This window comes from Channa argus, chromosome 4 (genome assembly GCF_033026475.1).
Source record: "Channa argus isolate prfri chromosome 4, Channa argus male v1.0, whole genome shotgun sequence".
In the NCBI taxonomy this organism is placed as follows: Eukaryota; Metazoa; Chordata; class Actinopteri; order Anabantiformes; family Channidae; genus Channa; species Channa argus.
This window is the reverse complement of record NC_090200.1, coordinates 4996549-5020481: the sequence shown is the minus strand read 5'-3', so window position 1 is coordinate 5020481 and position 23933 is coordinate 4996549. Positions and strand designations below refer to the sequence as shown.

General features: G+C 42.2%; 2 protein-coding genes across 30 annotated transcripts in view; one reads left to right on the top strand and one right to left on the bottom strand.

Moving 5' to 3' along the window:
• Positions 1–4099, top strand: part of LOC137125799 (protein unc-80 homolog) — a 40773-nt gene extending 36674 nt beyond the window's left edge. For 27 of the 28 annotated variants that reach the window (XM_067501832.1, XM_067501847.1, XM_067501834.1 and 24 more), the window contains 2 exons: positions 10–224; positions 1020–4099. In XM_067501832.1, coding sequence (XP_067357933.1) covers positions 10–224; positions 1020–1508 — 704 coding nt within the window. In that variant the 3' untranslated portion in view covers positions 1509–4099. The remainder of the gene's footprint in view (positions 1–9; positions 225–1019) is intronic. The other variant, XM_067501848.1, reaches the window with a different exon arrangement.
• Positions 4100–5089: 990 nt separating this feature from the next.
• LOC137125800 (fibronectin type III domain-containing protein 5-like) lies at positions 5090–21090 on the bottom strand. Of its 2 annotated transcripts, XM_067501855.1 has the most exons (7): positions 20256–21081; positions 13483–13598; positions 9572–9673; positions 8271–8373; positions 8088–8177; positions 7050–7216; positions 5090–5745 (listed from the first exon to the last, which is right to left on the bottom strand). In XM_067501855.1, the coding sequence occupies exons 1-7, from the start codon at positions 20344–20346 to the stop codon at positions 5704–5706; spliced, it is 711 nt and encodes a 236-aa protein (XP_067357956.1). In that variant the 5' UTR covers positions 20347–21081; the 3' UTR covers positions 5090–5703. The 2 variants fall into 2 exon arrangements, with proteins under 2 accessions (XP_067357956.1, XP_067357957.1); XM_067501856.1 differs by lacking the exons at positions 5090–5745; positions 7050–7216 and adding an exon at positions 7223–7572 and having other exon boundaries at positions 20256–21090.
• Between the last annotated feature and the right edge of the window lie 2843 nt (positions 21091–23933).

Sequence of the window (23933 nt, the reverse complement as noted above, 5' to 3'; positions counted from 1 at the left end):
TGTCCACAGCACACGGAGACCAAAAGAGGTCCGTTACCTTTACAGAGAATCAAGGCCAGCAGGTGTCTGCAGGGGTCAGCAAGCCCCCAACTCCCAGCGCTGTGGACGCACCGGCCGAGGGCAGGAAGGCCAGCTCTGTCCCTTCAAAGTCCCCCACGCTGGAGGTGCCTCCTGCCTCCTCGGCGACGGTCACTGCCGATCTCCACAGCTCTGCTAACGAACAGGTACGAGCAGCTGAGAGAACAAAAGCACCGATGGGTATGTAACTTTTGAAAGAAGGCAAATTTGGCTAATTACTAGCTGAACTGTACTTGTGTTTTTGAAGTGTTTTGAAGTACTCTGTTCCTATGGACCCAATATGTAGCATGTCCGTGAAGCTGTAAGATCATATCTGTTTTGTTTTTGATCACTAAGCACCAGAATTAAATACAATTTAACATACTTAGTTTGAAAGTATTTACATTCATATACACTATGTGTATATGAGCTGCTACAATATATTTATGTAAACATTTCATAATGTCTTGTTTAACAGTTGATGTTTCCATATGTTCAGTGAGAAAATCAAGCATGTTTACTTTCAATGTTGCTCATTAGTTTAGTTGTACTCATGGAATGTGCTCATTATGCTTGTGCAGGATGTTGTATGGGCATGTAAAAAGTATTCTGCCCAGCAACAGGAGGATATAAATCCATGTTAGACGTGTTAAGACTTCAGAACTGCACTGGATGGAGACTCGAGACTCTGTCTCATGGTTACTATCGAGAAAGTGTTCGAAAGTTGGAAACACTGAAGTATTACAAGATACAAGTTCATCCAAGTTCTAAAAAGTTAAAATTCCAATGCACTTGCTCTGGTGGTATGTAGCTATGCAAAAACTTTGGATTTGCCAATGTGCATAAGGGCTCAAAGATCCCAAAACATAACAATGCATATCTCCAAAATGTGAAAAATAGAAACTCTGTGAAGGCAAAATGTACAAGATGAAACTACAGAACATTTGTTTTTTCTCTCCCAGGTATCTCCAGCGATAAGCAGCAAGGAGAAGAGAGAGCAGTGGGGTCTACGTAGCAGCCTCTCTCCTCCTCCCTCCATCTCCCGCCCCTCCACTCCCACTCCCCCATCTGGGACCTGCTCCCCATTGCCTCTCTCCCGAACCTGCTCCCCTCTCCCCTTATCCCGCACCTCCTCCCCTCTCCCTCCGCCACTCCCAATACTCAGCTCGGCGCCCGCCCCAGGCCCCCCGCCGCCGCCACTGCTGCCGCCAACTCCGCTTCTCCCTCCACCTCCGCCGGGACCATCCAGGATCAGAGAGAGCCCTGGGGACGAGGACACAACGGCACTTCTGCCGCGCAACGACACCCTGCTGCAGCTCAGTGAGGACGACGGGACGGAGAACCCCCTCCTCACCCCGTTACTGTGCCCACCTTCGCCCCGCAGGACGCCCCGCCGCTCGCCGTTGCCCCTCTCCCCTGTCGATCTAGACCTGGATGAGTCCCACGTGTGACGGGTTTAAGGCGGATTGTGCTTCCATCTGGAATTCAAGCCAAATGCCACACAGATACATGCAGGGTACAGGGGAATAAATTTCAAAAAGAAAACACAGAAAAATCGTTTAGATTTGTTGCACATACAATCTAAAACTACTATGTACAGACAACAAATGTTTGCGCTTTTCTGTCCACACCTACGACCTGATTTCAGCCCCTCTGTGTTTACCCGCATCCTAAAAGCCATTGCTCTGCCCTGAAACATACCTGCTCACTCCTCAGTCTGTGGTTATTCATTTTGACCTAGAGCGTCATTTCCAAAATGTCCCTGTTGGTCTCCTATAGTATATGTTCCAGCTATATCAACATGAAAAATTGAATGTATATCATTGCAACTAAATTACTTTATTGCTCCTTTCAACAATAGAAACAGTACATTTAAAGGCTGGATTTTAAGTGGGACTATGCCATGTTATGTTTCTTGTCATATATTGTATTATAATACAATTATAATTGTATTAATAATAGAATTAAGGACCAGAAATTGTTAAATATAAATATATTTAAATTGAATAAATATATATTATAGACAAACAATATATAGCCTAACTTGTACAAACAGTTTATAAAACAGGAAGTGCAGTTATATAAACACTATATTAAAAGCAATTCTAAATCTATGGGTGAAATTATGGCATTTGTATTAACTAAGTAAAGGAAATACAATATCTATTTTAAAGATATGTCATGGAAAGTGAGCCAAAAAATGTGATATTTTATATTTTAGAAAATAGCGTAATAAGAGTAAATAAGAGTTTTTCACTTTATTAAATCACAATTTAAAAATGTGCTTGGTACAAGTGGAGAACATTTGAAATTAACGTTTCAGTAGTGAGGGAGCAATAGCTAAAGCAAACATTTATCTAATGATATTTTTAAATACCTGGTGTCCGGAAATGATTTATTACGCATACTGTAACTATAAGCTAAATCAACTACGGGGGGAGGGGGGGAAACCTATCCTAAAGATTACTACATTATTAGAGCAGCAGCAACCAGTATCTTAAATCTCTAGTGACATTTGTATAAATTGAATTTAAGTAGCATCTTGTATATTTAAATTATGAGTGTATAAATTAAACTGTCACTTTCATTTCAATGGGAGTATTTATAGCAGACAGAAACCTGAAGACACAGACAAAATTTTAAAAAATATACAAAATGCTGGAATACTCCATTAAGTTACGTTTAAATGAGTTTTGCACTTTAAAAAAAATAATAAATCAGACAAAATTTAATTACATTTAAAAAAGCGTATGAAATGACATCACCCTGTTGAGAAAAGAAGGATTTGAACACCTGAAATGTTCAAAGTACATTTGAGTGCAGCTCTGCTTTCTGACTTCAATGGTAGCTCTGTCCTGAGTGTTTCTATAGCTGACAGCTCTCAGTGTGCAATCATCTCAAACATATATATATATATATATATAAATATATCCAATAACTGATTCTGCAGCGTGTCTTGTGCCGCTCTGTGTGTCTGCAGATTATTTTGTGACCAAAAAGTTTCTTTATCTTGTATTTCTGTGATCTCCAGTTATATCAGCCAAGCGCATCTACAACATTTCTAAAAGACTCGGTCACTTGTCATGATGTTTCTGTGTTGTTCTGTTTGTGATGTCTAATGTACACAACAGTGGGACAAAGAGATTTTTACTTTATTTTTTTTCCTGTAATGAAATGATGCGGTAGATAGCGGTTACAGTACCTCATTGCTCATTCCATGCCTTAACGGAGACATTAAGATATTTGTCTATATTAATGTGTCAGTTTACATGAGCTTATTGTGTCTAGTGAAAACTCCATACCTCTAAAACGTTTACCTGTATCCAGATCCACCAACAGCTTGCCCACATTTAAAGCTTCTTTAAAACAGCGATTGGAAACTTTTTTCGATACCAGGATTAAGATATGCATATTGCTTTATTGAGCTTTTACTGATTTATTAGCTGTTTAATGGAGCCGAAACTACAACTGTGGGAAATTGTGAACAGGTCTGGATTCCCGGTATTCTAACGCGTTTGTTAGGATAAAACACGTTTTGTATGTAAAACATACTGATTTTGCTTTTATCTGCCCTGCTCGTACACAGCTGTTCACTTGGCCCCACAGTCAAACAGACATTAAATATTATCTATAATAACGATTGCTGTACGTGAAAGCCGATGATACGTGCCATAATTCACACCAATGCACTGTGAGTGTGTTCTTATTAGCTTCTGCTGTATTTTAATTATGTCTCTGTTTGTCACTATTCTTTGGGGGAGTGTAGAGAAAACAGTGGTGTTTTAGTGCTTGAAGTCCAACACAGTGCTAAAAGTGTTAATTGGTTTAAGAAAAACACCTGTTAGTGCTCTGTTAAATTACTGCATCGCATAGACTGAGAATACAAGTAACTGTTCTCCCTGTTGGATAAGTCTTAGCTGATAGAGTGCAGTAGATGTGCACACGTTGGACAATGTTTCTGCAATGCATTGTGTCCCTGTTGTCTTGTTGAGTTTTTTTGGTTTTTTTTTTTTAATGTTATAAAACACAAATTATACCTCTGCATCAGTTTCCTTTTCTTCTCTTAATAAGATATACAAAACAAAGTCAAACGTTTCAAATGTGTAACATGTCTGTGTCAAATTATGTGTTTGTGTAAAGTTACAATACAGCTACAGTATATCAGAATATTTCAGAAACATAAATAAATGGATATTGTCTACAAATATTTCCTCTGTTTTTTTGTCCCTTGTAATAAAGGATGTGAAAACACAGACACACCACCTATAACAAGCATGTAATAACACGTGTAATTAGATGCAAATGATATGCAATTTTACTGTACTTTTTCGCATATCGTTACGCATAATTTATTACTCTATTATTAGAATGTAATAACACATCTAATAGCGCATTTATAAACAGGTAATAACACGAGCGTAATGAGATGCAAATTTTATGCAATTTTAATTGAGATAGTGGACTTTTTTTTTCGCATCGCATTACACACATGTTATTACTCTATTATTACAATGTAATAACTTGTGTAATAGCACATTTATAACCACGTAATAACACGGGCGTAATGAGATGCAAATTTTATGCAATTTTTATGAGATGGTGGACTTTTTTTTCGCATCTCATTACGCACATGTTATTACTCTATTATTACATTGTAATAACACGTGTAATAGTGCATTTATAACCATGTAATAACACGCGTGTAATGAAATGCAGAAAAAAGTACAGTAAAAGTGCATAAAATTTGCATCTCATTACACACATTATTACACGTGCTATTACATAATTGTTATTACAGATGCTATTACATATACTATACGGTTGAAACTGTAGTTTTAACTACATATCATATGTAGTCATTTCATGTTTTTAAATTATAGTAAAGCTATATAGTTTTTTTATATAGTATGAATGCATAATACCATAATGTAATTATAGTGTTATAAAGTTAGAATGTCATATTTTGACTACATTAATACTACATAGTGTATTTGTGGTTCATGGTTGTATGGGAGTTGCTAATAAGGTCTCCTAAGAATCAAAAACAATTTATTGTGAGAAAGGAATAAAACAAATAAAATAATGACACTTGGTAAATTCAGAGTTTTCATCATCACATACATTCAAACATATTTAAATTACATTTAAACGACTTTTACCTTTAACTGACCTGCTCTCCGTTTCTGCTCATATTTTAATTACACAAACGAATTAAAGCATGTTGTCTTTAACATAGACATGTTGGGAAAAATGAATACATTTGAGGCAGACGGGACTTGGCTGTCATGCTGGCAAATATTCACAAGTAATCTTTGACAGAAAACGCAGTACAACTGGAAGCTAGTCAACATGTATGTTCTTGCGCCAGGCTAGTTCATATCAGCTCATCCAGGCAGCTGGGAATTGTACAACACAACAAGAGGCCGATGCACAGTTGTACAAACACTAAAGTCTTTCTGCCACTATAGGGCAGTAGTCATCCATTACATTCACAGTGTCACAGTTCATCTGCTTACAGCGCTTTCAGTTTGCCCATATTTACAATAAATAATCCAACTGATGTTCCTCAGGCAAATGTCTCCCACATCACTGGCTCCACTCCTGTCTTGTGCTGTGCTGCTGTACAGCAAGACTCTGCATCCAAACTCACACTCTAATGATGCTGATGGAGGAGGAGGCTCTGTGGAGCTGGAAAAAAAAAAAAAAAAAACACACAACACAAAACAGTGAGATGGATGCTTAAACACATGAGTCATAAACAGAAAGAGACATGAACGAGCAGCACACGGGGTTCACGTGCGCTGCCACGTGCCTGTCAGAGATTTACGTACTAATCAATGAGCTGTTCCACCAACATGTATGAGTCTGACATTTAATATGCAAATCTAATGGTTCCTAGCTGCTCCCAGCGGGTTCAGGTCAGGTTCACCTGAAGTTCTCATTTAACTGCCCTCAAGTTTGGGGTTGTGTTTTTGCTACAAAATGTCAAAAAAACAAAATCATTGTCTTGATACTTACAACTTGTCTCTGTCCCACAGCAAATACCAAATACCCACAGTACACTTAAACATATTTCACGTTTCAGTGTATTTTTTTGAGAAAAAGTATTAAAAAAAAAAGTGCACAAACAAACATTCCAGAAAAAACAAAAAACAAAATAAAAGTTCCACTTATTGTTAAGGGAGATAATTAATTTGATGCTGATTCTGGGACATACATGTGCAGCAAAAGGGGGTTTTGAATCAGAGCATGAGAAAGACAGTGTGTACATGCAAGTTTCCCCTTTTATGATGGTTAATGGACGATGTTAATAATAAACTGTTTGCCATCCTGGGTTAAAGTGTTTATTCAATTTGCCTTAAACGAGATACTTAATGAAATATTGTTTGAAGAATTGTCTAAAATTGCTACACAAAACTATGTAAAATCAGGCTCTTTGTGGCTTTGGATGAGCCCTGTCCGTGCAAGAGGAAAGGATAACAAAACACAACATGACAGAAAGTGATACTTCCCTTCTTCCTTAACTTCTCAAGGTAACGCAAAACCAACAAAGCATGACAACTGAATAACGCAGTGGAATTTTGCAGTTTGATGTTTGTATAAGCTCCAGCTGGCTGCCTCCCATAGTCAAGATTAAAACTCCAGTTTATTGTCACTTTTTCATTTGCATTTGGAAACAAATCTACACTATCAGACTGCTCACTTTTACTGAGCAAGTCACCGAATAGGTGCAATTAAAAAAAAAAAAAAAAAAAAAAAAAAAAAATAGCTCTCTGGCTGTTTTATATTTAGCCGTGATGGCAGCAGCTCTGGTTGCTAGGAGATCCCTGATGCAACTACAAAGGCTCTTCAGAGGAAACTAAATATTCTTGGCAGCCAAGAATGATCATGCATTATAGAGATGTGCCGCAACAAAATGAGGGCTAAGGCGGGGGAGGATGAGGAAGAAGTTTGCTAAATGAAGTTTATCAGTTGGAGGAGAAATGAGTCACCCTGCTGCTGCGCACGGCTCCGTTGTGGTAGATGGGTGAGCTGTCGGCTGAGGCGTTGTAGTATGGGGAAGCTGTGCGGACCAGCGGCCTCTTGGCTTTGTCCTTAGTGCTGTTGGAGTCATTGTCTTTTATGATGTCGTACTGTCGGCAGAAGAGGGCGATGACGGCTGGCGTGCGGTGGGAGGAGAATTCAGAGAAGACAACGTCAAACATGCAAGAGAGGTTATTACGTCGACATTCAGAACAATCATGGATGGACCGATCTGTTGTTGAGACCTGAAACAAATTTATATCAAGAAGAAAGACACCTTAGGTAGCACGGTGGCAGAGTGGTTAGCACTCTTGCCTCACAGCAAGAAGGTCGTGGGTTCAATCCCCGGACCAGTGTTTGCGTAGGGTTCCTCCGGGTCCCTACCGCTAAAAACATGTGTGCCTTAGCGGCGACGCGCTCGGCGACGCGCTCGGTCGCAGCGGCTCAGGACTAACCCTCCATCTGACCATTTGACGCAATTTTGTTGGACACCTTGTATGACAAATAAAGCACTTTACCACTTAATGGAAACAAAGACACACAATATGGTTAAAAACGGACCACGAAACTAAAATAAGTGTATGAATAATAACCAAAACACAATGACTCATGAATGAAACAAATATTAAAATGTAAAATTATGACAAAGACATGTAAAAAAACACCATCACAAAGACAGAGTAGTGTTAATATGACCACAAAATGTCCAATAAGAGATGGGAAAAAAAGGCCAAAATTGAGGCTAAATTAACAGAAAGACACACAAAACGCAAGTCAAGCAAAACAAAGAAGATGCAAAATGACTATAAAATGATGCAAAACACAACAGAAGATATAAAGTAACCACTCGAGGATTCAGTGTTTTTTTTTTTTTAATCTGCAGCTCTTGCTCCTGCACCTTCTCCATGTCTGTCCCCAGGGTCCCACTGTCTCAGATCCCTATCCACCCACACATCAGCACAAACACACACAAACACACACACACGGACACGCACATCCAGGCTTACCCGCCCACAGCAGCAGCACTGTGGTGATAATGAGAAGCTCTCCCGTCTGGAGATGAGGAGTCATCCCTAGACCTTCCATGGCTGGTTCGTCTGAGGACAAGATTCAGCGGCGTCAGGAAACTTTTTGTGAACGTCCACACGCACAACATGACATTTAAGCGCATCTTATTCTCATTTTCTTACGGTGGTCCAGGACTCCGGCGGGATAGTGGTCCGTCCTCTCCAGAGTCCTGAAGTGAACGACGCGGCTGGGCTGGCTGTCGCCGTGCAGCCCCACGGACTGCACCTGCAACCCGAAGGAGACGAGAAAGTAGAAAGAAACTTGGATCTAGATGTCAAATTTTTTAAAAAGATATACTGAATCCACATCAGCAGAATAAGCACTGGGTGCGTTCCCAGCCTGACATTATGTAACCACGAGAAGAAACTGGCTGGCGAGGGTGTATTTAGTGAGCGAAATGGTGCTTTGGCTTTCGGCCGGGCTCCCGAGCGATCACTGCGGGACAAATTGTGCTGTAAATGAAGACAACAGAGGGAATTCAGACAGGAGCTAAACCCTTGATTTGGAATATTTTCAGTTGCAGCCCACAGAAAAATGAATCATTTTTGCAATAAATTTCTCAAACTGAGCTACAGTGGAGCTTGACATAACAGAAACATCCGCCACAGAGGCAACCGAGAGGTCTCACTGGGCTTGAGACAGCGCCGTCTCCGCCCACACACTGAACCTCAAAGTTTGCCGCACAAAGTTTTCAGCGGAGTTTGTTGCAAGTCATTCAAAGGAAGAATGAGAGCAGACGTTGGTCCAGTGCAAAAGTTAATCACAGCTCTTCTTTGTAAAATCAGTCCTCGGATTAGCTGGTCTCTTCAAACTGTCCTCGAGCAAAAAGGCCCTAATCTGTCCACTAATGATAAAACTCTTCACCAGACTCCACAGGGAAATTCACCGTTTTTCAACCCCCCCTCCCCAAACTTTCCCTGCCCTCGTAGGAGAGGTCACACTCCCGTGCTTTGCTCAGTGACACTTCCGCAGGGCATCTGCTTGCTGACGAGCACATTTAGCAGTGTCCTCTAACTGAAGGACAATCTGCATCCGTCTATTAAGCTGTAATGGATTAGAAAAACTTTAATAGAGTCACATTAGACGAGAGGCTTTTGATTTAAGCGACTTCGGACTGTAATGAGTAATCGGCTAAAGAAAGCGTGACCAGAGTTCTTCGACAATGTTGGTCATTTGCAGCTGCACGAGACATGTGTATCTGTTAATAAATGCAGTGTGATTGTAGGACGGATGTGTTACAAAACAAGTTCTCATGTATGTTGATGAATATATTTTTTTCCTTTGAAATATTACTACAATCCAAGTATTTCTGATTTACTTTGAGTACTACTCGCACTGGAGTATTTTTAGACAAATACTTGGACTTTAGAGGGCTGACTCTGTGTACTTTTACAACATCGGAGTGTTTGTGTGTCGTTCTCACCTGGACGCTGTAGTGCGTGTCCTCGTCCAGGTCCCACAGGACACACCAGCGGCTGGACGTGTTCACCTCTCGGATGGAGCGCTGCATCAGGCCGTCTTGCCTCTGGAGACAAGACACATTCAAACGCGTGACGGACAGCCCATAGTGTCTTCTACTAACCAACTAAATCGCTGCAGAATATATTTGTCAAATCGATGCGTCTTTATATCAACACGGTATCAACTGTAAAACCAAATAACTTTGCTGCCGTAACAAGCAGCTGCACCTCGTATAAATTCAAATGCTTCTTGTCCCACTGCTGAGGGAAAAGCCATGTGCAGGCAGATACTGCAAAACAATTGCCTCAAAGAGAGACTACATGTACTAATACTGCCTTCCGGGTTCATGCTCATACAATTGTTATGTGTAGTTACCCCCATGCATGCGCCACAATAAGTAAAAAGTGTTCGAGCTGAGGAGCTACATTGATAACAAAGCTGCAAACCATGTGTCCTCAGGGCATCACTGTGCTCACCCAGAATAGGAAGGATCAGTTTTAATTCAACTTTATTTATATAGAGCCAATTCACAACAAAGTCATCTCAAGGCACTTTACAGAATAAAGTCAAGACTATAAAGATGTATAGAGAAAACCCAACGATTCCCCCTTAAGCAATCCCTAGGCAACACTGGAGAGTGAAAACTCCCTTTAACGGAAGAAACTTCCAGCAGAACCAGGCTCAGGGTGGGCGGCCATCTGCCTTGATCGGTTGGGGTGAGTGGAAAGTGGAGAGATAAAAGAAAAAGAACAACAAAAAGCAACAACAAAACATCGGGCAGGTTGCTGCACCAGTAGCTGCACACTGGAAAACACACAGCTCCAAATGCCGGGGACACCTGCAGAAAGGGACAGAGAGAGGGGGACAAGGAGGAGAAAGACAACTACGGGAGAAAACACACAGTTAATTTTGCATTTGTTACAAGTGTGGGGTGAGAGGAGAGGAGAGAGTGATAAGAGGAGGAAAGGAGCTCAGTGCATGGGGGGGTGGGTCTATCAGCAGTCTAAGCCTATAGCAGCATAACTATAACTAACTATAAGCTTTATTAAAGAGAGGGTTTTAAGCCGAGACATAAAAGTAGAGAGGGCGTCTGCTTCCTGAATCTGAACTGGGAGCTGGTTCCACAGTAGAGGAGCTTGATAGCTAAAGGCTCTGCCTCCCATTCTACCTTTGGAAATTCTGGGAACCACAAGTAGGCCTGCATTGTGGGATCAAAGTGGTCTACTGGGATGATATGTTACTATGAGGTCTTCTATATGTAGGCATGTTGCAAAAGGACTCACAAATTATGGACAACATGAAACAACATCCCAATGAGGCTCAAAATCCGCATAAACTGACACAAAATGTCCAGACAAGAGACAGAATACGACAAAGACTGACGCAAAGTGTTCAAAAACCGTGAGAACCCGTATAAAAAATAGTTCTCAAATGACCAACAACGCAACCTTTCTCATAGTTTGAGTGTGACAACAGTGTACAGCCGGTAATATACAGCAAGCCTGTCAGTGCACACTATTATATGTGGCTCCAGTCAATTCTTTCACGTTTATTGCATTTAAATGCAAAAGTGTTCAACTGCTGCTTGGTAAGCACGACGTAAATCTCCACAAACTGTTTTGCCTCTGGATTTAAGTCCATTATCGAGCCAACTGTCGGTGTTAAAGTCCCCTTTAGTATGAGATCAGCTTCCCAGTGAGTGAATGTGGCTGTAAAGCTGAAGAAAACTGAGGAAATGTCAATAAATGGGAGGCTGGCAGGACACTAGAGGTTACTTCAGACGTCTGAATCAGAGACTGAATCACAGCCAAGGCGGTGCCTTCTGCCCGTCCGGCAGGCCACAGGCAACAGGGTCAGTACTTTATGACCAAAACTCACAAGATCTGTTATGGGGTTTAAAGGGCTAGTTGATCGATACAAGACTGCAAGATTATCAGATTCTTTTTTGTACAAATGTAGAAAAAAACGCTGCCAAAACAAACTGCTGTCTGGAAACTGAGAGCACAAAAAGCCAAAAACTTTTGTTTGCACAGGAGGTGAAGTGTGCGTCTCAGCCCTGGACAGTGACGTTTGCAATTTCAGCCATTCTCTCAGCGAACTTCCGAAGAAGTTTCTCGGAAATTCTATTTCATTATTATTATTACATTTTACACAATAATAAAACAAACACATCACAATTTGTTTGGGTCCATCTAAATCGGAGAAAAGTGCTGTTTGGTTTGGCATTGGTCGCATTATTTAAAATATTCTGTTGATTCAAAAAGCAAAAGCAAATTTATTTCTTTGTTCTTTGTTTTATATTTGGTTTTATTGAGTTTTCACTATAATTTCACAATATAACACAAAAAGGACGGTGTTTGCGGCCCAATTGAGAAACAAACCTCAGGCTCACAATACTCATTTATACATTTATCACCAATTCACATATTGGGAATATCAGGCGTGTGGTCTTAATTAAGTCACCTCTGGGGTCTGGAACAACTGCCGGTGACAGAATCATATTTCACTGCATTTGTGCTTCTCTTTTTTTTCTTACTTTTGCTGATTAACAGCGGAAAAAAAACACCTACCTGCTCCCCCTTCTCGTTAATGCTGGGACAACGTTTTCATAAGAGCATTTGTGAGGTTACAGCAGGTGACTCCATTTCCCTGAAAATGCCACGCGCTTGATTGATTCTGAGTCAGATACCAGACTCGTTTGGCAGCGCCGCCACCGTGGATGTTCTCGCCACGAGACGAGTCCCAGCCAAAATAATTTGCTCTAATGGAGCCGGCTCCCACTCAGGGCTCACCTCATGTCTGACTCTCCTCTTTGCCAAACTTGTGGGCGGTGAGAAGTGATTAGAGGGAGGCGAGCAGAGTTTGCAGCCCGAGGTTTCACAGCATGTGAGACGGACAAAATGTGGTGAGAGATGAGCAGAAGGGATGAGACATGTGGAGCAAAGCACATATCAGCAGAGGAAAGTACTGATACAGATATGAATGTTCAAGCAGTGGCAACTGCTGCAGTACAGTAGTAGTAGCTAAAGCTCAAATTGTAAGATGTGCAAATTAAATGGAACCCCATCACAATGGTGAACAACTAACAAGTCTGCAAGTCAGGATGAGCCTGAGAAGAGTCGATCCAATCCACCGGAGGGTCATCAGATGCAGTGTTGCATCGAGCATCTCAAAATCCTTAAACACTGGACTCCGTGAAAACGCTTGAAAGGTTTCGTGTAATGAATAGAGCTCAATAACATCCAGTTTAAATTCAATTAGGGCTAACAAATTTGGAACCTGAATGGACGGCTTCCATTATAATTAGTCAGCTTTTTCTTGCTCGTTGGACATTTAGGTCCAAGACTTTTTTGGCTGGACACGTTTGTAATCAGGAGATTTGTTTTGGCTTTTTTTTTTTCATTTAAAAGTACCTACGCGAGCCAGCAGACAGCCCTGACATCTGCAAAGCTTTGTAAGGAGGCGTCGCCTGAACGGCACACGAGCGACAAACCATGTAGGAGGAAACGAGGGTTATAAATAAAAAATGGATTGGACTCCTCGAGAGAGTAAAGATGAGCTCGCTTTTAGCCCCGCTCATGGCAGCGATCCAGGCTTTTCGTAATTTATACCCCTTCAATTTGCATCCCTGCAAAATTAATTGGCCGTCAACCAAATGAGAGCGCGGGCGGGGGAAGGGTTGGAGCAGGTTAAACGTGACGTGAGACAGATTGACTCAGTTTAATGGCGACGCTGAGAAAGGATTTTTCGAGCTCTTTTTTTTTCTTTTGAGGATTAAATCAATTAGGAAAAATCCATCTTTGAGCTGCATTTGCAGAACACACACACACACACACACACACACACACACACGCAGTAGATGCTGTACTCTACCTGCTGTGAGATGGCGTATCCAATGACGGTGTCTCCCTGGGGGACGTTCCAGGTCACCATGGCCGAGTGCGCCCTCAGCTGGGTCACAGACACGTTCACTGGGGCTGCTGGCACAGCTGTAAATATGCACACGTGTTAATGTCAGACACAAGAACCTTTACATTTTGGACTAAATGGACACAATTATGTGGACACTACAAGGTTAGACACACACTGGGGCTAATCTGCTGCTTCCCAGCAGTCGGGATGATGTTATCTTTTAGCATTTCCAAAAATCTGGAACGTTTCCGGTATTTGCGTGTATCTGAGGAAAAACTCATCTAGTTCAGCTAAAGACACGTAACCCGTCTACTGTCATGTCAAAGAGGTGTTTTTATATCATTAAACCACCAGTAAAAGCTGCAAAGGAAGAGGAAACAGCAGCACAAAGGTACCAATAAGTTCCCTTTTTTGTCTTCTGTCCTGCCGTTTGTTGAGAGTGTTGATAAGACGAGACGGAGATAAAGAAACAGGCCGAAAAAGAGACGAGCCTGGCGTCTTTTTACAGCTTTTCTCTCGGGCAACGATTTAAGAGCTAATGGAATCAATAACTGGATTTTTGCTGCGAGTCTGGGGAACTTCACGTTCAGTTAACTGAAACCTTCTACGAAGAAGAAGAAGAAGAAGAAGAAGAAGAAGAATTCACATCTATTGAGAGTGACAGTGATTTCGTTCAGCTTCAGATCGGCTCTGATCTCCTCGTGCTGAAGGTTCTACAGCAGGTACCACCAACCTGGTCCTTCTGGTTACCTGCAGGCCAATCAGCCTGGATTTGAGCCAATATTCGATCATTTTACCTATACTTTATGATATTCCCGCAACCTTTTGCTGTTTTCTAGCCATTTCTCAATGACTTTTAGTAATTAATCATGACCTTTTGAAATTACATCACTTGAGTTTGTTATAATTATTATGACTTTTTGCTGTATTTCATCCATTACTCCAACACTATCCATAACCTTTAGCTAGATTTTTCTTGGCTAATTTTAGCCATTTTTCTACAGCTTTTAGCATCATTAGCCATAATGTTTTCTATGCTTTAACATATAATCCACTACATGTTTCAACACTTTAATACTTTTAACAACCTTTTGGAATAATCCTGCCTTTTCAAAAATTATTATTCAAAAATGTTTTCTTTTTTTTATTCAAACCATGGGTCCTTCCCCCCCCTTAATTATGAAATTTTTAAAATGGTGCTATAACTGTCACTTTTTTACAGTCTTATTTTTTGGCCTGATTGTTCTTGGTTACTTAGTTTGGAGTAGTGACAAGTGAAACAGAAGTGACAGTATCACCTGTTCTTGGCTGTAAAAGTAAAGGAAAACAGCTCATTTCCAACTGCTCCGACACCAGCTCTCCAAATATTATATGACAGATTTTTCAAAAATGTAATTAAAGTATAATTTCAAACTCAAGGCGTCCAGTAAGGCTCTGTGGAGTGTGAGTGTGAAGGTCGAGGTCCATCTCCGACTAACAAGACGACCACAGCTCATTATCCGATCCAGATATCCCTGTTCTTCACAGTACATATCTGCCAAAACTGCCTCAGAGCTTTTACAGGGAAGATACGTGTACGTTAACACAGTTATACAAAAAGGTTCGTCGAGCTGTGATGGATTGCGTCGACTCCCTTCAGTCTGTTGTTTCTGCTTCACTTTGTGACCTCCTACATTTCCCAGAATGCCCTTTGACAGCTCACAGCGAAGCATAATAATCCATCCAGCGTGCGTAGGCGGACTGAATGAAGGCATAGCGAGTGCAGCCAGGTGGGAGTTAGGAAAAAGAAGCAGCATTTGAGCACCAACCTGTCCTGAGGCTGCAATGCATGCTGGTCCATTTCCGAATGCAGTGGGTGTAAAAATTGGCCACTGTGACTGTTCCCTGGCAAAGTCCTCCTGCCTGCGTAATTACCGAGCTGTGCTAAGCGAGGGCCGCGGAAAGACACCCTGCGACTCCAAACCTCAAGTTTACACAGTCTTTTTGGCCACGCAACACAAAAACTTTACGGCACGATCAGTTAATAAGTGTCAATGGAAACATGGGTGGATGTGACAAGAGCTCCAGGTTAAGGCTTTATGCATCCACAGACCTTACTAACTGTTTTCTTTTGTTTCCTTTTAATCATTCACGCTCGTCTTTAAGAGTGAAAAACTTGGCCGACAAAATGTTTTTCTCAATTTTGGTCCATTTAGTAGCTGTTCTGAAAGTTGCCTGATGGTAAATCGGTCAATAATGAAGTTAAAAATCAACATTTAAGCCAACACGAATCAGAAAATATGCTTCACCTTATATTTTAAATATAATAATTATTATTGTATATTTTGGGGGGGGGGGTCATTATGGAGAATTGGCAACGAACACGGGGCAAATAATGTTCACAGAGTTATTTCAATTTTTAAATCAAAGATTTTCTCAACATTGCTCATTTCTATCGAGATATGTGTTTGATTTTGATCATAGAATTAGTTTTAGAGCAGTTCGGACAAGTCTCACACCTGTAGAGACCCCTCCACAGACTGGGTGGGTGGGTCCAACAAAAATGCTGGCCCAACTTTTTTTCCTATAACCAGTGCTGCATCATCTAAATGTCCCCAAACCCTTTTTTTTCTGAAAGTTGCTGTACAGACTGTGGTGAACGGGGATCGTGGACAGACTGTGGGGATCAGTCACTGGTTGTTAGCTCCGCACATCGACAGCTTATTCACACATCTGAGTTGACAAGCTGCTGCCCTGCCCCACCCACCGAGCACAGCACCACACGAGGACACGTTCCTCATTTTCCTCCACGCTAAAAGCGTTCCATTTTTAAACCGCCAGGTAGCTCTTATTGTGAAACTGCAATGGGAAATGTGACGTCCTGACAGACTTTGACAAAAGTTATAGTTACATTTTTATGATTATTAGTACCAGAAGTTCTGACCGAGCAACATTTGAGGACATTTTCATTCGCAAACAGGAAAGGGAGGCACGTTTTGGCCCTATAGTGTCGTACCTTTGAAGCACAGGACTATTTTTAGAAAGATTTACAAAGGACTTTTCCCTGAAGATGACAAGAGAGTTCAGGATGTGTATTATTTTAATAAAAACAAACAATAAAAATCCCTTCATGCACCTACACCCACATACCCTCACGAGACTCCCGCCTTGTTACGGCGTCTAAAACCCCACCGCTTTCATCCGCCACAGCTCTGATGGAGTGCACGCACACACCGTGAACAGACTTCTGCACCCTCAACAGAAGAGATGAGAGGACGGGGGCTTAAATGGAGTCAGGAAGACAGAGTCGGAGAGAAAAGATGGACGAAAGGGCAAAGTGAGACACAGATCCTTGATGGAGGGAGTGGCAGGAAAAAGTGAGAGGTGGAGAGAGGGTGGAGGGCAGACAGAAGTAAAAAGGAGCTTATTGATTCAACGTTCTCACGTGTGTCCTTGTTTGTCCTTCATGTTTGAGGCTGGACTTCATTTATTTGGGCCCCGTTCATATTTCAGGATGCATTGATCCACTTTGGAGCACATTTCTAGTCTGTTGTGTTGCCCCGCGCTTCAGAGAAACACCAATGACGGCGCCTCCACCAGCAACAGAAACAAAGCCGAGCCTCGTGACAGTCATTTACACTGCGCGTGTGCATGTGTGGGTGTGTGCGTGTGTGTGTGTGTGTGTGTGTCCGCGTGCGTGTGCAGGAGTGGCCCGTGATGTACGACTGTAAATCACAGTCAAGTAACAGTTTGCTGATAGACTCATCCTAATCTGGCTAATGGTTCTCTAGCACGCTGTGTGATTTATACTGTGTGTGTGTGTGTGTGTGTGTGTGTGTGTGTGTGTGTGTGTGCTCTCGACACATTAACAACCTTTGTTTGCTGACTACAATACAGCATCGTCATGTGTGGATTGTCAAACAATGGGCTCACGTATTCAGATCTTTGACTTTTATTCTCTCCCTTTGCCGCTAACTTGTTCAAATTCTCTTCGTGTCTTTGTAGCTGCTTTACATCCCTGTTGTTATTCGGCATCAACTTGTAGCCACATTGTGTCCCAGCGTGCGTCTCCTCATTTGGACTCCTTGAGGTCGGTTTGAGTGCCTTCGTGGCGTTTTGGTCTTTTTTTTCTTTTTGTGATCATTTTGTAGTCATACAGCATCTCTTTGGGGTGGTTTCTCTCCGTGGTGATTTTGCATCCCTATCTGGTCCTAGCGCATCTCTGTGGACATTTTGTCTCTCTTTGTGCTCATTGTGTCCCACTTTGTGATCATTTGACATCCCTTTGCTGTTTTTTGATTTCTCTTTGATCATTTTGCATCTCTTTGTGGTCATTTTGCATGTATTCGTGGTGATACTTTGTTTCTTTGCACTCATTTAGTCTCTCTTTGAGTCATTTGACATCTCTTCGTGCTAATTGTGATCTGCGATGATCTCTTTCTGGTCACTTTGCGTGTATTTGTGGTCATTTTGTCTCCTTTACATTAATTTGTCTCTGTGGTCATTTTGCACATCGTTGAGATGATTTACTGTTTCTCGCATGAACTAAAAGCTCCCTAATCATCGCCTGACAAACGACCACATCATGCACCAACATTTTGCGACCGGACTCAAAATGCCAGCAGTAGGGTGAGAAGTGCAATGTGCCTGTGGTTGGTCAAGCTGCTCACGTCGCGCAAGAAAACATCAAACTGAGTTAATGTTTTGAGCTGCAGCGTGGAAACGATGCTAATTAAAGTGAATGAGAGAGAAACACAATGCACCCCAGGTGGGAGAGAAACAAAAGATGAGACACAGAGATCATAAAAACGGTTGCCAGGAAAAATCTGAGCAAAGACAATAAACAGTAACAATCAACAAAGAGCTGAGTAGAGATGTGAAGAGCAGGAATAGAGGCTCCCGTGCATGGATAGAGAAGCACGGCGCCTTTTGCGAGGATCTCTGCGGAAACTTTAGCCTGAAACTGGGACGGATTTCATTAGGGAGCAGTCAAACCAGATGTGAAAAACGACGACTACTTGAGCACAGAGAATCCTTCTTGACCTTGTTAACACACACACACACACACACACACACACACACACACACACACACAGCAGGGAGATGTTCTAAGTGCAGGGCCCACTGAGTTAGCTACACACTCGTTTTTTTTTTTACACAGGTTGCAAAAGCTGCAACAGATGTGAGACTTGTCCGAACTGCTCTAAAACTAATTCTATGATCAAAATCAAACACATATCTCGATAGAAATGAGCAATGTTGAGAAAATCTTTGATTTAAAAATTGAAATAACTCTGTGAACATTATTTGCCCCGTGTTCGTTGCCAATTCTCCATAATGACCCCCCCCCCCAAAATATACAATAATAATTATTATATTTAAAATATAAGGTGAAGCATATTTTCTGATTCGTGTTGGCTTAAAAGTTGATTTTTAACTTCATTATTGACCGATTTACCATCAGGCAACTTTCAGAACAGCTACTAAATGGACCAAAATTGAGAAAAACTTTTTGTCAGCCAAGTTTTTCTCTCTTAAAGACGAGCGTGAATGATTAAAAGGAAACAAAAAGAAAACAGTTAGTATAGTCGCACTGGGACCTTAGGAGCTCAGATCCAAGCCGAGCCAGACTTTTAAAATCCGACCCTGAACCGCTGCGAATTGCTCCTCCAGCTACTGACTTTACAAACGCTTAGCAAGAACAAGCCTTCATGCAGCAAAGAGCAGCCGGCTGCAGAGTGGCTGATGAGCTCCTGTAAAGATGAGCAGGAGAAGTATGAAAAGTTAATTAGCTAAATCAATGCGGAGGCTCGTAAACACACACCGGCTGCCCCCCCTGGTCTCCGGCCTGGGAGAAGGATGTTGATGTGTGCAAAAGGAACAGAGGGGCCCAAACCTGACCAGCCGTGTGGATGATTTAGGTGCCAGCGAATTCCCACTACAGCTAATTAAACAGGCCGGAGAGTGAGCTGTGAAGATGGCTCAGAAATTCTACTTGACGCTTTTACAACAGCTGTCCGTCTTGTTGACAGGAAAGGCGTAAATACAGCATAGCGACCCCCACTCACCTCAGATCACGAGGATGAAGCATCACAGCCATGTTGTGCGTTTCAAGTCATTGCATGATGCCATGATGATTTTTGAATGTTTTTTTTTTTTTTTTGCCCCTGTGCATCACATTTTACACATACTTCCACTAAGTTCAGCTTGACATATTTGGTATATTTGCAAACATTTGACAACCCACAAGTTTGAACAATATCTGGTTTTTAACCTGCCTGGGCCCAACAAGAGAAACACAAAAGATGAACTGAGAACATTCAAAGTTTTGTCCAAAACATAGTACGAACGCTGTAGATTCTTCATGTATTACAAATATATTAAGAAGCTACTATCATCAAGCTTGAAAACAACAAACAAAAAAAAAAGGATGAAAACACACAATTGCATTTACTTGAAGATAAAAACCAGGTATGTTGCTCTGTGAACACTGTAAATGAGCAGAATTACCTGCTTTTGTCCGCAACCCAATATGAAGATTTAAGGTTTTCAAATCTTCAAAAATGGAATTGTGCTTTTTTTTTTCTTTGAGACAAGGGGAAAACGGAGTGATCACCTGGCAGCATTGAGTGTGTTTTTAGGGTTCATATGATCCCTGTCCCCGGCGTGCAGTGCTTCAACTTTCATGCAAGGACAGACACTAAATCTGAGGACACGGTTGGACAGAGACAGAAAAAGGGTCAACAGACACTCACTTGCTTCCACCATGCCCGGTGTTTGCCAGCAGGCCAGCAGCAGCAGCAGCAGCAGCAGCAGCCCGAGGTCCAGGTGAAGCAACGCGATCATAACCTTCTCCGTGTCAGCGCAGGCACCTCTTCCTCTCAAAACCCCCTCTTTGAAAAAAAAAAAAAAATCAAAAACTCCGCTGCGTTTTACAGGAGGTTTCCCCACAGAGTCACCGCTGCTTTCACTCCCATCTTCGCCCTCAGGGACAATTTTCGGAACCTGCACCGCGCTGCTCCTGGTTGCACCTGGCACCAACTAGGTCAGTAGGTATTGCAGCTGCAAATGCTCAATGAAAAATGAAACGTGTCAGCCCCCCACCACCACCGCCGCCACCACCACCAACACTCATCGCTGCCTGGGTTTCATACGTGCAGCATGATCCCGCAGCCAGGAGACGCCAACAGGTAATTCGACCCTCTCCGCCTCGGGTTTTGCGTCAAACGGAGACGCCGAGAAATTCGCCGCGCCGTGGTTTCAGCACCGCGGTCAGAGCTCAGACAGCTCGGCTGTCATTTCGGCCAAGAAGAAAAAGGAAGAAAACGACGTTTTGATTTGAGGATTTTTGATGAATCAAAACTGAAGGACAAGACCACGACGTGATGTTTAAGGGAGCGTGGAGCGCAAAGGGGGTCCGTCTCCTCCAGCGCGCAGGCTGCGTTTATCCGACGGATTATTAGGAAGCCCCTCGGAAAAGGTCACAGCCCGCTGGAGCTTCAGTCCAGGCAACCGCACTCACACAGGAGAACCTGCACGCTGCTTCTTCCAGACTGACGCTCCAAAACCCGTCACTACACAAAGGATGGATGGAAGGAGGAGGAGGGAGTGGGGGGGGGGGGGGGGGGGGGCGCATTTCATCACTGAATTACCTGCGTGTTGCCACTGATCCTCACTCTTCAGAGCCAACTGTTGGTTATGTAATCAGATTACATATGTCAGCAATAATGAGCCTTGTTTATCTCACACACCACATGTGAACAAAAACGTGTCAATCTCAGCGTGAGACCGTTCAGTGCGACGTGCGGATTACGTGAATTCACTGTTTTCACACACTTTACACTTTGGTCAGTTGAAATGCGAAGCGCCACAGCTTCACCACCGCATGCTCTGCTACATGCGAGGTGCAAACATTGTTCTTTATAGTTCACGAAACATATGAGCCCACTTTATGGAATCTCCCCCGAGAAACATCATTCACTGATGTGCATGTCCCCCAGAGGATAAACCCTAATGACAGTGGTGACATTTCCATTGGCCCTGACCACGTTTCCATTACGCGCAGTGGCACTTTGCATTCAGACACAGATGGACGAACATTGTACCTGCTAAGTATCAGCCCATCATTTTAAAGCCATTATGGCTGTTTTGAATCAACATATCTCAAATTTGCCAGAGGATACACATTTTGAAAAAGTCTAGAATTGCAGCGTCAGTATTTGAACTGCTGGCTTTCTGCACTCATTTGTAAATTTGTCCACCGGATGGCGCCACGTTGTCCTATTCACAGCATGCAGCAACTTTTCAGCAAAGGTGCCTTGCTAATGAAATGATACCTGTGTCACTGCTGAAGTTGGATTCATAATGTGTGTGTGTGTGTAGTGTGTGCGCATGTGTGTCCGAATAAACTTTTTCTTTTCTTAGAAAACCATATTTGTTTTGATTTTTTTTTTTTAAACTGTGTCAGCAGTTATGTCAACATAATGGCTTGTACCAAGTTAACAAATGTATTTAATATTTGATATGTATATTTCAGGCTGAAGGGGTTTTAAAAGATTGACTTGTTTAAGGAGGAAAAAAATATTAATATAGAATATTTTTCAAGCAGTTTTAGTCATTAGTAACAATTTTTGTTTTTGTTTTTAAATCTGACACTGCCAAAAAAAAAAAACAATGCATGAAAATCAATGTTGGTGCCAATTATTGACCCATCACAAGGCCTAATAATAATAATAATAATAATAAGATACTCTTTGAAATTTATTTTTTTGTCCTGGAGTTATGTGAACATAATGGCCAATGTGTTATTTCATCTTTGCTCTTATGGCAACTTTTCAGCGGCATAAACTGCCATCTGCTGTGTGCTGGTGTCAAATTAAGACACTCATGTAACAGAGTCCTTCTTTAAACCTTTTAGACAGCAGTGACTGGGACAGTTTTCACCTGTCATCAATCTTGCGTTGAAGCTTTCGATTCCCTTTTCACCCATTTTAAGCATCGATTTGACACCCGTGACACTAAATATTGATTCAAGATCCCGGTTAAAGTTTTAGATGTGAAGTTTTTTTTTATATATCTTGAATTTCAGATGTCGCACATACATTTTGTCAGTGGCCCTTTTTTTCCTATTTTAATAATAAATGCTCATATCATCTGCATAATCATGAATGTATCTCCAGACAACCACAAACTAAAAGGAGAGACAGCTGCAGGTTACTGATTTCCAGTGCTTCCAATGCATTTTGGCTCGGGGACACAACATAAATCTCTCTACCATCTGTATACGTCTCCTGGTTGTTATCAAGTCTTTAGAGACTTGAAACGGCCTGGATTAGTCAGAAATCTAGTAAAATGCAACCACTGGTGCAGGAATACATGTTTTTACGATTCCTTCAGTGTTCACGCTCCTGCAATATTCCCGTCCCATTTTTTTTAAAAAAGGTTCATAAGATTAGGTCCTAAAAATGAAACAACCCAAATGCAGCCATTCCTTCTTGCTGCCACTTGGGGCTGCCAAAGTCCGGCTGCAAACAAAAACGTTGCTGTGCCCAAGCTCCACATTTGCCTTCTGCACCGAACGTACTGTTTCACTTTCTGCGCAGTTTATGAAGCAAAACATCAGAAGCTAAATGCACACACAGCTGGTGCAGGGTGGCGTATCGCTGCCATTCACACAAAGCCGTTTTTATTGGCGTCTCATCACAGCTGTCTGCAGCTGTGAGCAGCTCGTCCTGCGCCGCAGCCTCACATCCCAAAACTCGGGCGGCGTTGAGTTTGCACGCTGCTCTCCATAAGTAAGTCACTGGATAAATTAAATGAATTAACCAGGGGGAGCCGGCTGCTGAGCCTCTCTGTCCCCCGTTTGCCACGACCACTTCTTGTGGTTTAAGCATCTGCTCTGGACGCCTCCCCGTGGCGGTTATTTTGAGCAACTGGGAAGAGAAGACGGGAGTGGGGCGGGGGGGCGGGGGATCGAGAACATGCCGGAAGGTTTCCAGTGTCCCATCTGGTGTGGGATTGCCTCAGGATCCCACCCTGCAAAAAGCTAAATGGTTTGTTAAAGGAAGCCACATTTGGATTGTGGCTGAAGGAACAACGGTGCTCAACGTTCCACTTCCTCTGCTCCCAGTACAACTTGCTGGCAACGATCAGGTTTTACTTCCCCCTGTTTACTGCACTATGCAAATGGCTTGGTGCTGACGAAGAGCACAAAGCCAAAGCCCCGAAGACACGATGCGGAGGAACAGGATTAATGGTGCGTCTGCTTTGAGTAGCACACAGTGGAGGAGAAATGACGCTGGTGCGCTTGTTTCTATTTTTATTGGCTTCCAATTTGAATCACTGAACACAGGCTCAAAAGCAGGATCTCGTGTAGGAATCCGTGCTGAAATACATCGTCTCATAGATGGTTTGCACGTTTTACTGTCTGCAAA

What these genes read in the sequence shown, in the direction of transcription:
- LOC137125800 (XM_067501855.1), bottom strand. Translation starts at nt 20,346, where the DNA reads ATGATCGCGTTGCTTCACCTGGACCTCGGGCTGCTGCTGCTGCTGCTG. An exon ending in ACCGGGCATGGTGGAAGCAA is followed by an intron (nt 13,599 to 20,255) that starts GTGAGTGTCTGT and finishes GCATATTTACAG; the next exon opens with CTGTGCCAGCAGCCCCAGTG. An exon ending in GAGCCGTGCGCAGCAGCAGG is followed by an intron (nt 5,746 to 7,049) that starts GTGACTCATTTC and finishes TTTTTTTTCCAG; the next exon opens with CTCCACAGAGCCTCCTCCTC.